This window comes from Vombatus ursinus, unplaced genomic scaffold (assembly GCF_900497805.2).
Source record: "Vombatus ursinus unplaced genomic scaffold, bare-nosed wombat genome assembly UNPS02001419.1, whole genome shotgun sequence".
Classification (NCBI taxonomy): Eukaryota; Metazoa; Chordata; class Mammalia; order Diprotodontia; family Vombatidae; genus Vombatus; species Vombatus ursinus.
Window position 1 is genome coordinate 17,483,424 of NW_020941197.1, and position 15,497 is coordinate 17,498,920.

A 15,497-nucleotide genomic window follows, 5' to 3' on the forward strand; every position below is an offset into this window, starting at 1 on the left:
GGTCATGGCAGCCTAAAAGTCTAATTCTATTGTAGATTGCACTGAGAAGCATAGGGCTCATAAAGAGGGTAGGAATATTTCTGTATTCTCTGCCTTAGTTAGACCATATACTGAGTCATGTATTCAATTCTAGTTGCCGAATTTTTGAAGGGAATGACAAGTCAGACCATTCTCAAAGAGGGTGACCAGCATAATAATAGCTCTACACGATATAGGAGATGAGGGTGAAGAAAATGGGGACATTCACCTATAGGAATAGGAAATATAGAGGGAACATGATAGCAGTTTTCAAGTATTTGAAGTGTGTATTACCTGGATTAGACTTGTGTTTCTTGGTTCCAGGGGTGGTTGTTCATCCTTCCTTCTCTTAAGAAAACCAATGACATCAGGAGGGTAATGTCTTGACTTGCAAGTGAATTGGATTTAAGTGAGGCAGGTCTGGGTAGTCATCAGCCCTACTCTGTCCTCCAGAATCATCAAGAGTCCAGCGGCAAGGCATAGGTCAGGACCACTGGTGATGGCCTCAGATGCAGTGGGAGACCTTGGCCTTTTTAAGCTAAGGACTTTCCCAGGTCTCAGTTTGTCTAAGGCGACATCCGTTCAATGATTTAAAGGGTAGGTAAGAATTGAGGCAAAAGATGGCCTAGTTTGACTTCACAAAAGAATCAATCTGGGAGGGGAAGATTCTCAGTTTCTGGCCAGAACAGAAACAACTGCTATTTACACTCACTCTGAGCCTTCAAAACCCAAATAATGACCAAGTGAGGCTTGGACTGGGACCTATTATTGGCCAATCAGTGAAAGCCAGAGTGATTTGAATTTAAAGGCATAGTTAAGTAGCTCCATTTGAATCCCAATGGACTTTATCAAAGCCTGGTTTACCAGAGCTTTATTTCAAGAAATCATAAAAGAAAACTATATGAGACAAGAACTAGAAACAATGCATATAAACTGCAAATAGGCAGATTTAGGTTTGACACAGGAGAAAAATTCCTAACAAGTGGGATGGGTTTCGTCAGGAGATGATAGATTTCCTGTCTCTAGAGTTCTTCAAGGAAAGACTGAATGACCACTTGAGGAAGCTACAGAAGGTACTTTGGATTAAGGACAGGTTGGACTACATGGTCTCTAAGGTTCCTTCCAACAATGAGATTCTTTGAGTCTATGTAAATACAATGGTGTGTTTCTTGTAACTGTTATAATTATAGGTAAGACCCTACCACCCCAAAATATTCTAGCTAACTTGCCATAGAACCTGAACACCTACCATGATAGATTACTTTTCTTTGAGACATTGCTCTCTTTAAGGGTCCTCAGTTAATGTGTCACTCCTTCAAAGCTATGTGTACTTGTTGTCATCACTCCATAAACACTCTATTAAAGATTCGATCATTAGATTATTTTCCCAGGTGACAACGGAATGGTAAGAGTCACAGAACAGGTAAGTTTTATGAGAGAGAGCGGTTACCCCCGGTACTTACCACGGCCTCTACTTGGTGTTTGTAACTTTTCACTTTTAGCTGAAGTTTATCTATCAGAGTCTGCATTCTACTTAGATTTCTCTTATCTTCCTCTGCCTGCAAGCACGAGAGGACATAAAAGAAGACAATTTAGGAAGGACAAGCAGACCCATGAGGTTGAGAGAAGTCTTACACCATGAGTAAATGGTGCAATTACTTCCCCTTACACATTCTTGTTAGTGAGAGTTAATCATTTATTCAATGGAATCATTTCTGTTGCTCTGATGTACAAATTGAGCATTTTTGACTCTTAAAATCCTTATATAATCTCTGTCTCTGTTTCTCTCTGTCTCTATCCCTTTATGTCTCTCTCTCTTTCTCTGTCTCTGTCCCGCTCTGTCTTTGTGTCTGTCTCTCCGTCTCTGTCCCTCTCTGTCAGTCTTTCTCTTTGTCATGGCTTCAACTAGACATCCGTTTGCAGATGACTCAGGAAAAGATTGCTAGATTGGGAGCCAGAGGACTGGGATTCAGATTCTGCCTCTCTGCTAGCCAAGCCATTTAACCTTTCTGGGGTTCAGTTTCCTTATCTGTTAAATGGGAGAATTGGAGTGGATGATCTTTAGAGCCCCTTCTAGCTCTAAATCTATCATATTACAACTCTCAAATCTTTATCGACAGTTGTGACTTCTTACTCACGCTACAGTTCCATGTTTCCAAGTGCCTACACTTTGATTTCAGTTTTTGGATATTTTGAGCTGAGAGCTATTTACATCATTTCTCAAACCAACACTCCTGCCCAACTTTCCTGACTTTCAGTGATAGAACCAACATTCCGGTACTTTGAGCTAGAAATCTCTGTAATCTCTTGACTTCCACCTCCTTCACCCTTCCTGTATCCAATTATCCTTCCTTTGAAATGTCTCTCAGATGCACTTTTTCCTCTCCATTACCATTACTACTGTTTTTATTCAGGTCCTGACTATTATAACATTCTGTTTGCTTTTTTTCCCTGCCTCTATTTACTCTTCTCTCCCAGAATCCTACACACTGGGGCTAGACTCATCTTCTCGAAACTCTGCCTCCGGCACTTCAATCCTCCCTTCTCTAACCTACAGAGGTTCTCCATTGCCTACTTCACCAAGTTCAAACCCCTCTACTTGTCTCTCAAAGTAATCCATGATCTAGGTCCATTTAATTTTATCTCTCACTACTCCTTAACATAAACCCTACAGTCTAGTCAGACTGAGTTACCACTCACCACATTTGTTTTTAACTGGCCCTGTAAAGTGTAAGAGATTGTATCTATTTGTGTACAGGTGCAGAAAATGTTCTACTAATTGATTCTGTTCCTAATTTTGTTGTGTTGTTGCATGTCTTAATTAAATGCTTTTGCTAATTGGATTTATGTGTCTCTGGCATTATCTAGCAAGAGACTAATGCATCAAATTGGGACTTGAGCTATGGATTGAACAGTTATTACCCCCAAAATAATTATGTTGAGCCTGACAGTAAAGGGATACTACCAGGGGTGTGTTGGTGCTAGTTCTCCAAAAAAATGTACACAATGCACAATTTTAAGTTTCATTGACATCATTCACATTTTCTCCAACACTTTCTTAAGTCTAAACAATTAACAAAACAATAAATCAAGGCAAGATTTATAGTATTTGCTGATTTCAGAGGTGAAAATTTAACAATCGTACTAAAAAATTAACAATCAGCTCTTGTGAGCCAATAAAAGCTGGCTCCAGCACATTCCTGGACCAAGCTATACTTCCATATAGAAACTAGGCTAGTATATAAGTAAACATGAAAGCATTCTTCAGGACATTGAAAAGTGAAAGAAACTGTGTGTCTTTGGTATTTTATTCAGTAGTAAAGTTGCTTATAGAAAGAAGAAAAATGAATGGGGAAACTACAAATATTTTATTTAATAAGGAACACAATTTGTCCTCAGTGGCATGCACATGAGTTAAAAAAAATAGCTGCTCCACCATCCTCAGGAGCAGATCAGTACAAGGCAGACAGCTAACTCGTCTTTCAGGTTTTAAGGGGCTTAGCTGGCAACATGCACCCCAAGGAATTTTCCTGTGGTTGTGATTTCTCCTTCATTCTCTAGGCCCTCATAGAACCATAGGATCAAAGAGTTAGAGTTGGAAGAGACCCTTAGGGGTCACCTAAGCCCAAACTCTTCTTTTCACAGGTGAGAAAGCTAAAGCCCAGAGATGCTAAGTAACTTGCTTAAGATCAGACAAGTGGTTAGTTTCAGTTCTGGGATTCAAACTCAGATCCTCTAAGTCTAAACCAAAATGCTTTCCATTGTACCATTACTGCTTTCCATTCTCAGCTTAATCTAGAGAAATATCTGATTCCAGGGTGAGGTGCACGTTCTTGACAAGGATTGAAGGAAAAACTCCACAAGTAATGGCTATACTTTGTATTCCCTGGGCATATTCCCTCCGAAAATATCACAGCCCTTCAGAAACATTATCTACTGCCAATTACTAACACCATCCTCCCTGTTATAGAGGTGAAGAAATGTTGGCATGGAGGTCAGACGAAGAATCAGAAGCAGGGCCCAGAATAGAATCTTGGTCTCCTGACTCCCAGATGGGCTGGTTCCAGGCTGTAGCAGCTAGATACGTATCAAGCATCTTTTATCTGAGTATGGTCTATAAATTACTGCCTTTATACTTTTTTTTGCCTTTCCACTTCGAAATTATCAAGTGAACTGTATTGTACAATGTGGCTAGAGTAAGATGGGGTCTTTTGGTCCGTATGGGTGTACTTTTTCCCCCTGATTGATTTTTATTTTCTCTGGCCTATTTTTCCTTTCTCTTAAATGCGTTGTAGTTTCAGGCTTGTATTGTTATTTTAGAGGTGCTGAAATCAACTTGTGAGGCTCTTTGGAGGTATGGCATTTTTCTGTCTATAGAGGGAAAAAAAGACAGTGACCAGCACACTAACTTTGGAAGAAATCTACAATATTAATAAAGTCCCATGAGATGTCATCGAGTGAAGAATATTTGAGGGCTGAAGGTTATAAAACCTAGCTGACAAATAGCCTGCTAGTAATATATCCATGTTGTAACATAGATCATTAGGCTGCTCCGTATCTTTAAATTTTTGTGGAACCTGAAAATTGGGAGCAGAAGTGGCCGTTCCCTCCATTTTAGTCCAGTTTCCTCTTAAGCATCCCACGGTAGCTGGCTTGGCCTGCCTGCCATTCTCTTCATTTATACCCTGTTCTCACCCAGCATCATAGAGAAAGTCGTCTTTCTGAGGGAGCTGTAGACACCAACTGTGAAAAATGACTTGAGTATATAAATAGCTTTTCACTTTTAATTGCGGCTTGCCAGTCAGCTCCTGCTTCCTGAGAGCTCTGAAAGGGGAGGGGCCCACCCATACCACTAACAGCATGGGAGACCAGGAAGGGTGAGTCAGTATCTACGACTGAAGACCAAGAAAGATGGAGAGTGAAAGCAGTGGGAGAGAGAAAGCCATTTTAGATTTGAAAAACTACATTTCCTCCTAACGGAAGGACCAACAATGAAAAAACATAACAACAAAAACAACAACAATAATACTAGTTAGCATTTATTTAATGTTTTAAGGTTCACCGAGTACTTTATGTTGTTGTTATCTCATTAAATTCTCATAGCACTATGAAATAAATGCTGTTATTTACCCTCACTTTACAGATGAAGAAACTGAGGCAATGAGAGGCTAAATGCCACTTACCACCCAAGGTCTCACCAGTAATAAGTGGTTGAGGAAGGATTCAAATTCAGATCTTCCTGACTCCAAGTCCAGGGCTCTATCTACTGTACCACCTCACTGCCTCAAGTAATTTTTCCACAATACCTGATAAGTCAGCTCCGTAATAGACCTCTCAAATTTAAGGGTTCCATTCTGGGCCTCAGAACTCCGACGTACTTCACATTCTAGTTTATTTTCTAGTTCACGGATCTGCAACCAAAACAGCACCTCAGTTCATGAAAAAGTGGGCATTCTATTGGCCAGCCCATAAAATAATTGGAAGTGGGGTAATTAAGGGATGCTGGAGGATCTCTCTATATTGTGGCCTTTAAAAATATGGTTATCTGTTTGGGACAATTATTTTTCTTGAAGACTGAACCAGAACTGAAAGGGACTTTTGACATCTTAAATGGTCTATTTATCAACTATGCATGGACTAGCCCAGGGGTAGGAAACTTGCAGCCTCGAGGCCACATGTGGCCCTCTAGGTCCTCAAGGGCAGCCCTTTTACTGAATCCAAACTTCATACAACAAATCTCCTTAATAAAAGGATTTGTTCTGTAAAACTTGGAATCAGTCAAAAGGCTGCACCCAAGGACCTAGAAGGCCACATATGGCTTCAAAGCTACAGGTTCCCTACCCCTGAACTAGCCTATTTCTCCTATGATTCAAAGTCTACTTCAGATGTGAGAAAGGTCTGAGACTTTCCCCTGTTCAGTCATGACATTTAAGACCCCAATAATGGAACTTGAAATCAAGCATAGGCATAGAATATAGGTTTGTGGTCTGTACACATTCACATATCATTCGAGATGTAGCATAACTACAATCGCAATGTTGAGAGGCAGTATGTAGTAGAGAGCTGCAAGACCTCGGTTCTTACATTTTTAACCTGGTGATGCTAGACAATTCACTCATTATTCCGGTTTTACAGATGAAGAAATTGAAGCTTAAGAAGATGGATACCTGCACTATTTACTTCACAAGGCTGTTGTAAGGAAGGTACTTTGTAAGTCTCAAAGGACTTCGCAATTGAATGATTAATATGTTGTCTTATAGAATGATTCAAATAAGGCAGATGGTACAACTTATATAACAACTCATGATATTAGGGAAGCAAAATGCTATACGGACATCATCTGATTCAGTCCTCACAACCCTGTGAAGTAGATATATTACTATCACTAATTTACAGATGAGGTTATTGAGGCTCAGAGAAATAAAGTGACTTGTACATGAGCATGCAGCTAGTAAGTACTGGAGGCAGGATTTGAATCAAGGTCATCTTCACTCCAAATCCAGCACTCTAAACGTATTGTGTACCATGATGCTGTTGTAGTACAGGAGACAGATAGGTAGGTAGATAGATATAGATAGACACATACATATACACATATGCACTCATATACCTATATTTGATTGTGTATATATATGTATGTGTATGTATGTGTATGTGTGTGTGTATAAAGCTATTGTAGTACTGGACTATTATATATAATACATACTTAATGGTCTGGTATATACATATATATGTACATGCACATATATATGTACGTATGTATATAGTACAGGACTATTATATTTATATACATTATATATAATGGTCTTATACATACATCTGTGTATATATATACACACACATATACATCTGTGTGCATTAATTTCTTTAACAAAATGCCCTCAATAAATGGGCAGATATAATAAAGATTTGCCATCTTGCGCCCTGACCGCCTATCCCAAGACCATTTTGAACCACCTAATACAATGACTTATTCTAGAAATGCCTTATCTATTGGCCTGAAAACAATAAGAAAACACTAAACCAAGATCAGACAACCTGTAAGCCTTGAACATTCTAAAGGAAAACACCATAATGGTCAGGGTAGTAGGGCCTAGGCAGTGTGGAACTCAGGACAAAAAAAAATTCCTTGAGATTTGGGGAAATGATTTCAGGCTTTGGGTGGCACTATGAAGATAAGCCCCTAATTTCAAGGCCAGGCCTAGGAAGGGTGGAGTTCCATGGGAAATGGAACATAATGCTCCTAAGCATCTGTATGAGAAATCTTTGTATGGGAAATCAGACATTATTGCTCCTGTTCATTTTCCTTCCAAATATCAAAAAAAGGGGGGGGGAGGCAAATGTGGGCCTGAGATTCAAGATTCTTTCCTCTTTTTATTGTGATGCTTTGAGCACTTGCCTTCTGCCTTATTTGTGTTCCCAATATATCTCCAGCTGCCTTAGTAATGGGTCCTAATGGGTCCTATCCCAATTCAAAGCCAAACCCATACCTTGGATTCCAGTTTCTGGATCTGCTTACTGCCCCCCTTCACAATACTCTGCTCAGCTTCTTCTAGTCTTTTCTGTAAGTCTGTAATGGTCTGTTCCATGTTATTTCTTATCCTTTCCATATGAACACAGGTGTGCTGTTCTTTCTTCAAATTCTCAGACAACAATGCTGCCTGGAATGAGAAAAAGATAACAGTATTCCACTAGCCACCCTTACAATATGGTACAGTAGATAAAATATGGGAGGGGGAATTAGGAAGATCTAGGTTCAAATCCTGCCTTAGACTCTTAGGAGTGGTGTGACACCAGGTGAGTTAATGAACCTGTACATCTCAGTTTTCTTTGATGTAAAATGAAGCAGTTGATTCATCTCCTACCAGAGAGGTGATAAAATTAAAATACATTTTCATGCATGGCCAATGTAGAAATTTGTTTTGCTACTTATGATACATGTTTTGCTTTTGACTTTTGGGTTGGTTGTTTGGTTTTGCTTGGGGGGTAATGGGAGAGACTTTACAAAGGCATATAAAACTGTTATTAAAATATTAATAAAAATGAAGTAGTTGGACTCAATGGCTCCTAAGATACCTTCTAGTAAATCTATAATACAATTATTGCATTCTTAGGGTCTGGTGGAGTGCTAGGCCTCACTACTGCTTCTTTCCTCTCCATCTTTTAGTCTCTCTGCAGCTACTGTTGGCTCTGCCACTTTTCAGTCTCCCCAAATTATGCATGGTTTAGGTCTTGGGAAAAGCTGGAGGAAGAACAAGCTCAAGGCTGTATTGCAGCCCAGATTGGCTCCATCACATGAGACCATGGATGTGCATCCCATGGAAGACGGCAAACTCTACCATATATATATATTGAGCCGAAGAAAACATGGAAATCTTTGCAGTGGACTCTAGGGAAGAGGTGGAAAAGTCTAGATAAAAATGGATTTCTTTTTTTTTTTGGTTAGTGAAGCACTATAAAATACACATATATGTATGTGCATGTATGTACATACACATATGTATCATATGTATATACATATAGGTATATGTACACATATGCCTATATGTATGTGTATGCAGTACATATATGTATACACATATACATGTATATATACACACATATATACACACATATGGAGAGAGAGAAAAAGAGAGAGAGAGACACTAGATTTATTATTTCCCTAGTATAGGGAATTCCCAAATGAGGACTCTTCCTCTACCAATACGGGTCAGCATTTTCTCTGTAATCTAGAATCTGAGATTCTTCTGAAAAATACTAAGACCTAAATAAACCAGTATATTAGAAGCAGATCTGGAACCCAAATCTTCTTGACTCTGAAGCCAGAACTCTCTTCACTATGCTGTATTGTCTTTCTATTCCATTAAATTAATGTACCACAGTTTACGTAATCATTCATCCTAAAGTTTTTTTTTTCCTGTCTCATTTAAAGCCACAGATCACAGAATTAGAGTCATTAAATGTAGCCTTCAAGAACCTCGAATCAGCCTACTCTTCCTAATGCCTATGAGCAGGGCAGAGTTGGGTTAACTTTTGTCTGTGAAGCATACCCCTGGCTTTAGCCTGATGTCCGTTCACATTGTGTTTTACTTCATTAAGAGCTGTCCTTCATGCATTTAACAGTCCCTGGCAACACTGCCCCTCAGAATTAAAGTTTATCTATTTGTCAAGTTCCCAGCCATCTGCCTAACACCAAGTGTGTGAGAGATCTCAAGAATGACAGAGACGACAGGACATAGTATGATTTCCCGAGACATCTCCAGACGGCCCTATGCAGAGCTGGTTGAGACTGAATGGATTTGTGGAGAGGCTGTGGAGGAGTTTTCACTTCTCAAAATTGTCAAGGACAGCTTAATAAGATGCCTGTGTTAGAAGGAGTTTCAGCTTTTTATAACCTGCTACTGCATAAACTTGTCAAACAGAGACAGGAAAGAGGAGAGAGAATTCAGCAGAGATAAGCTACTCTCTGGGGATGAGAGTTCACAAACATTCAGATAATTGTTTGTTCTTGGATAGCAAACACATTTTCAAGCTTTCTCAAGCCACCACCCATCTCCCTCCTACCAGCATCTACTTTGATTCAGAATGTATGAGTGACGGTGCTCATCCCTGTCCCATACTTTCTGTAGAGAGTTCCAGACTCAGAATGAGCACAGCTATTGGGATTTAGAGAAAGTCTTTAGAGGTTTATTGCTCAGGTCAAAGTATAACTAGGAATTCTTGTGACATTTGGTGAGGAAGAGAGCAAGTGATTGGGTATCACAGAGGACAATCCATTCCATCCTCTAGAGAGTCTAGGCCGTACCTCTATGACATGGTCAATAGCTCCTGACTATCCAAGCTTTGGGAAGGATGTGGACGATAGGTGTGGAAGAAGGTAAGTTGTGGGAGAGACATATCATGATTACAGGATCTTCTCAGTGGAAGCCCAGATATGGGCAAGTGAGTGAGGAATAAAGCCCCCTTTGGATGTTGGCACCCTAAGGAAAAAAATCTCAGTTGTTTTGTGCTAGTTATGACTCTGATTCAAACCAATACTTGTAGGAACTATGGACACACAATCTTCTATTCTGTAGGATTCTAACAATACCTGAAGGAAGCCCTCATCAAATAATAATTTTTCTGAATCTTTCCCTCTTTCTTCTTTGTACCCAAAGTACCAGGTTTTTGCATGGATTCAAGACAGTAGTATTGCCAGTGGAAGAGAAACACCTACAACTCCACTAAAGAGAAATACTGAAAGTTTCCCAAACCCCCAAATTTTTCTTTACCAGCCTGCTCTTGCCTCTCAGGAGGTGTATGAATTATAAAAAAAATGGATGCAGGATTCTTTCCCGCTCATTGACACAAACCATTACTGATGAGGCAAATAGCTATTTGCAAGCTTTTTGCAAGGGATGGCAGAAAGTTTATGATATTTGTAGAGCACAAGACATATTGACCCTCAAATTACAAATGGTTTGCATCCCTTTTTTGCTTCCTTCTCGTAAAAAGGTTTTGCATGGATCAATTCAATTATCCTCATTACTTCATGAAACAGTTAGGAGAAAGATGGCATTAGCTGATTTTTTTCAAATAGACTTAGATACAGAGAGACCAACCAACTTATTTCTGGTCATGAGGCAGGGGAATGGCACAGACACTACCCTTATTTGTTGCCCCGTATTTGATACTGCCCCTCAACCATAGCCCAAGACTGTTTCTAGAAAATAGTGGAGAACCAACCATCTCCTTACATCAGTAATGGCCTTCTTAGCTTTTTCTTCAGCACTGTGACGTTCTTCTGTTGCATCTTCTAATTCTTTCTTCATACGGGCATTGTCAGTTTCCCATTTTTTCTTCAGAGTGAGCAGGCTTGTATTCTAAAAAAGTAAAGAAAGGAAGAAAGAGGAAGGAAGAAGGAAGGAAGGAAGGAAGAAAAGAAAGAAGGAAGGAAGAAAAGAAAGAAGGAAGGAAGAAAGAAAAGCAAATAATCACCTTAGAATTGCCTAAAAATGGGGGCAGCTAGGTGGCACAGTGGATAGAGCACCGGCCCTGAAGTCAGGAGGACCTGAGTTCAAATCTGGTCTCAGACCAAACACTTGGCACTTACTAGCTGTGTGACCCTGGGCAAGTCACTTAACCCCAATTGCCTAAAAAGAAAAAAAAAAAAGAATTGCCTAAAAATAACTACATAGAATCCCACAATTGATTAGTTCATTTAGGTGACAAAATCCAATCGGTAGTGAAGAAGGTAGATGAATAGGCATAACTAGGAAGGGGCAACTGGGGCTTTGTCCTGGGGTAATAACACCCAACTGTATGCTTCCTTCCCACCATGAACATATGGCCCATCACTCAAGCACTTCACAATCCTCTGTCAGGAAAATGCCATGTAGTAAATATCAGAGGTGAAATGTGAACCTGAGGCTTCTGACTCTTGAGCCTGTGCTCCTGTATCAGCTTAGCCTTAGGGGTTATTTTTGGGGGGGGAAGAAGAATGGTCACCCTCCCGCCAAAAGGACTGGTGCTGGCTTGGAGAAAGAAGGAGTTGTATTCAGCCAACTGAATTTGTCCCAGGGACCAGAATTCCTACTATACGTCTGTGGGTAGGTGAGTCAGGTGGGCAGGGGACAGGGTCCCCTATTTTGATTCTTTAAGTTATTTTTCTAAATAGACATAAACTCAAAGAATTCACACACACACACAGAGTACACATTATCCTCATGTATATGTCTCATCTCAACTATGAAGTAGCAAAAAGTCTGAATCAGTGCAAAGTGATGTCTTCCATCATTTCCAGAAAGTATAAACACCCTAGAAAATGTATTATGACTTCTCCATGCTTGGGAATTTGGTTGCGTGCCCACCACTCCTTGATGTGGTAAGCAGTCACTGCCCTTAGATCAGAAGTTGGGGTCAAGTGGAGACACCTCACAGAGCCTGGGGAAAACTTCACTCACCAGCTGGGCCACTTAGGAAAGAAGAAAGAGTTTCCTGTCTTTCCTTTGGCTCCTTTCTCCCTTCTCATTCCTATCCCATACCCCAATTTCTCTCTCTCTCTTCTCCACTGCAAAGTGGCACACAAAGACTTCTATCTTATTCCTTCTCTAGCTGATTCCCTACTGGGAGTCTCCATTACAATGCTGGATTCTCCCTTTCCTCCAATGGCTCCAGCACAGTAGATCAAACGTCTTATAGCTGCTAATTTTTAGCCTGTATTTATGAGCACAACTTTACCAAGGGTGTGATGATGCCTAAATCAAAGAGAGTGCCTTGTATATAAAGGCTTCATATGGCAATTTCTCACACATTATCATTTCATTAATTCCCCCCTAACTAATACCTTCTTGCCATCAGGATTTAAGTTCACAAATAGAAAAGAATCTATTCTAGCCTTATGGCTAGTCCCCTGCTTCTTCCATAGAAGGATTCATTGACAATAAGTCTGTTTTCCTCGATTCTTTCTCATAATATAGTCCTAGACTCATTTTTTCCAAGGCCATGACCCCTCCTCCCATCCTCCTTGGTTCCTATTTCTGTAGGCATGTCCAGTAGGAGGTGAGTTATGGTTATAGGTATGTATTTTCAAGATGCTGGTAATATAGGTGGTACCTCACTTTAGAGAGTCAGCATAGCATAATGGATAGAGACCGCTTGGAGTCGAGATGACCTAGGTTAGAGGCCCATCTCTGACCCCTACCAGTCATGTGACCCTGGATAAATAACTTAACCTAAGTGCTTAGAGCTTAGCACAGTGCTTGGCACATTGCAGATGCTTAATAAAATTTAACTGATTGATTGTTTGACTTAACCTCTCAGTGCCCTGGGCAAATTTCTGACTATGAGTTGCAGAATAATTGCAGATCTGTATTAGTAGTAGAAATTTCCTCACCAGAGCATTCTCTACACCAATGCAATCATAGATCCAGACCAAATGACAGGTATGCCATTTTATATGACAAGTATGTTTCTGAAAAGTTGTGTATAAAGTGAATGGCATTTTCACAGAACCATAAAACATCAGTGCTAGAAGGAACCTCAGAGAAGCATAATTTAACCTCTTCCTTTTATAGACAAGGAAACTGGGTTCCAGGGTCACTAGAGAAGTTTACTATGCTAAAGGAATAACTATGGGAATCTTTTAAATGGGAAAATAATTTTTCAAGATAAATAGTCATAACCCCCCCTTTTTTGCAAATCTAAATTTTCTTTTGCATTTTCTGGTTTTTATCTGAGATTTTGTCAGTGTTAGAGAACTCCCAGTATGGAAACATTCCACCAATCTAGATTAGCCAATGTTCTATTATTTATATTCAATAGAGAATAGTCTGGGGCACCTGCAGTTGCATATACAGCCCTCCTTTTCTATGCTGCTATGCATATTTCATATGGTGTCTGCTAAGTTCAGAATAAAAATAAAAATTAATTTAAAGCAAACAAAGGAGTTGTGACTCATCCATGGTCACATATCTAGTATTGTGTCAGAACTAAGACTTGAGCCTAGGTACCCTAGTCTACTATGTCAAATTGCCTCTCTAAATGTTAATTTAGAATTTATTAAACCAGGACACACCTATATACCCATTTAGTAAGTCCATTATAACTTCAAGTATATGAATTGATTGGAACCAAACAGAATATGGATGGCTGGGGAGATCCTAGAAAGAAAGATGGGCTACAAGAGATCCCACATGGTGAAGAGGTAACTTTCTGTTTAGGCTAACACACAGGGACCCACCCCTCCAGCAGGACACAGTTCTGAAGTGATGAGAATTCTGCATTCATAGAACTAGTGGGGAGGTCCCCTCATGTAAAAGGCTATTCTGGGGCCAAAGCAAAGACCACGGATTCTATAATCCATCCTTGTTTATCTTCTTGGCAGATCTTATCCTTAGCTCTATCAATTTTTAAGCCAAATCATTGGATTTAAAACTAACAGGGATTGTAGAGATCACCTAGTCCACCTTCCCTACCTTTTAAAAGAGAATAACCTGAGGCCCTGTGGATTAAGTCACTTGGGCAAGACCATACATGAAGTAATTAGCAAAGCCAATATTTGAACTCCTGCTCTACCACTCCAAGACCAGGGCTTTTTCCATTATACTATGCTTCCCCTCCAAGTTGGAAATCTTCCAAAATTGCTCTGGACGGAGGTAGTTTTCTTTAACTGGAACAAATTCCAGCTACTGGGTAATGGAATGTTGTTCCTCCATTGGCCACTGACTGGAACTTATTGACAGGGCTACTTCATTACTGAGCATCCTAAGAGAAAACATCACCTCTTCCTCTTTAGAGAGTGGTGAAACACCATGACCACCTTCATCTCACACCCAAAGTTCTCGAGAACTGGAATATACTTTGCTGTAAACTCTGAAACCAAGGAATTGCACGAGCCATCTCTTGGCCCCGACTGGAGGAATTAAGAGTTAGAAGGGACTTTCAAAGTCAACTAGCCAGAATTGGGACTAGGATTAGCAGGCAGTAGCTGCCAAGAGAACCACATACAATAGGATGTGGCATTTTACATGTTGGAAAAAGCCTTTCTTTGAGATCTCTAGGCATTTATTTTGTGAGGAATTATTATACGTTTTATGGTGAAGAGAGGTCTTCCAGCCAGTAACACAGGGTAGAATAATTTTAGAAACTTGCCTAGAGTATGCAAATGCCTTGTATCATCACTGCATCTAGTCTCACCTCCCACACAATGAAGAAATCCTCTTATGTCTCTGGTAGATGCTTATCCGGCTTTTGCTTGACTACTTTCAGTGAAAAGAAACTTATTGCTTTTTGAGATGGTCCACATTTGGAGAAAATTCCTTCTTATATTAAATTGAAACCTGTCTCCTTATAACTTCTAACCCTTTGTTCTTCTTCTCCCTTCTGGATCCTTGCAGAATAAATCAAATTTCTATTCAATAGGATAGCTTTTTGAATATTAAAGATCATGATTGTGTCTCTTCTTAATTTTCTCATTTTCAAGTTAGACATTCCTGGACCCTTCGATGGTCCTACATATGACATGGTTTCTATACCCTTTAATTTCCTCTGGATATACTCTTATTTGTCAATATTCCTCTTACAAGGTAGTAGCCAGAAGGTGAAACACCATCCTCATTATCTTTACCTGGTTGTGCAACATATTCAGTTTTTCAGTGGCTTCCAGAAGCTCTTGTTCAGCTAATCTCCGTCCACGTTCTGTCCGTTCCTGCAAAGACTTCAATTCCTCCAATTCAGACTTCAGGATAGCATGTTGCCTCTCAGCCACCATCGCTTTCTCCTTCAAACTTTCCTTCTGGTGTGTAGCTTCATCTAACTGCACTTGTAGGTTCTGTAACAAAGGAAAAAAGGAATGTCTTATTGTGGAGGGAGAGAGGGAGAGATAAGGAGGGAGAGAGAGAGAGGGAGGGAGAGAGAGAGAGACAGAGAGAGAGAGGGAGAGAGAGAGAGGGGGAGAGAGAGAGAGAGAGAGAGAGAGAGAGAGAGAGAGAGAGAGAGAG

At 40.0% G+C, this 15,497-nt stretch overlaps 1 protein-coding gene across 1 annotated transcript in view; it reads right to left on the bottom strand.

Moving 5' to 3' along the window:
• MYH15 (myosin heavy chain 15) overlaps positions 1–15,497 on the bottom strand; it is a 157,808-nt gene that overhangs the window by 14,332 nt on the left and 127,979 nt on the right. The window contains 5 exon segments of the mRNA XM_027866702.1: positions 1,482–1,577; positions 5,325–5,429; positions 7,509–7,679; positions 10,755–10,880; positions 15,125–15,328. Coding sequence (XP_027722503.1) covers positions 1,482–1,577; positions 5,325–5,429; positions 7,509–7,679; positions 10,755–10,880; positions 15,125–15,328 — 702 coding nt within the window.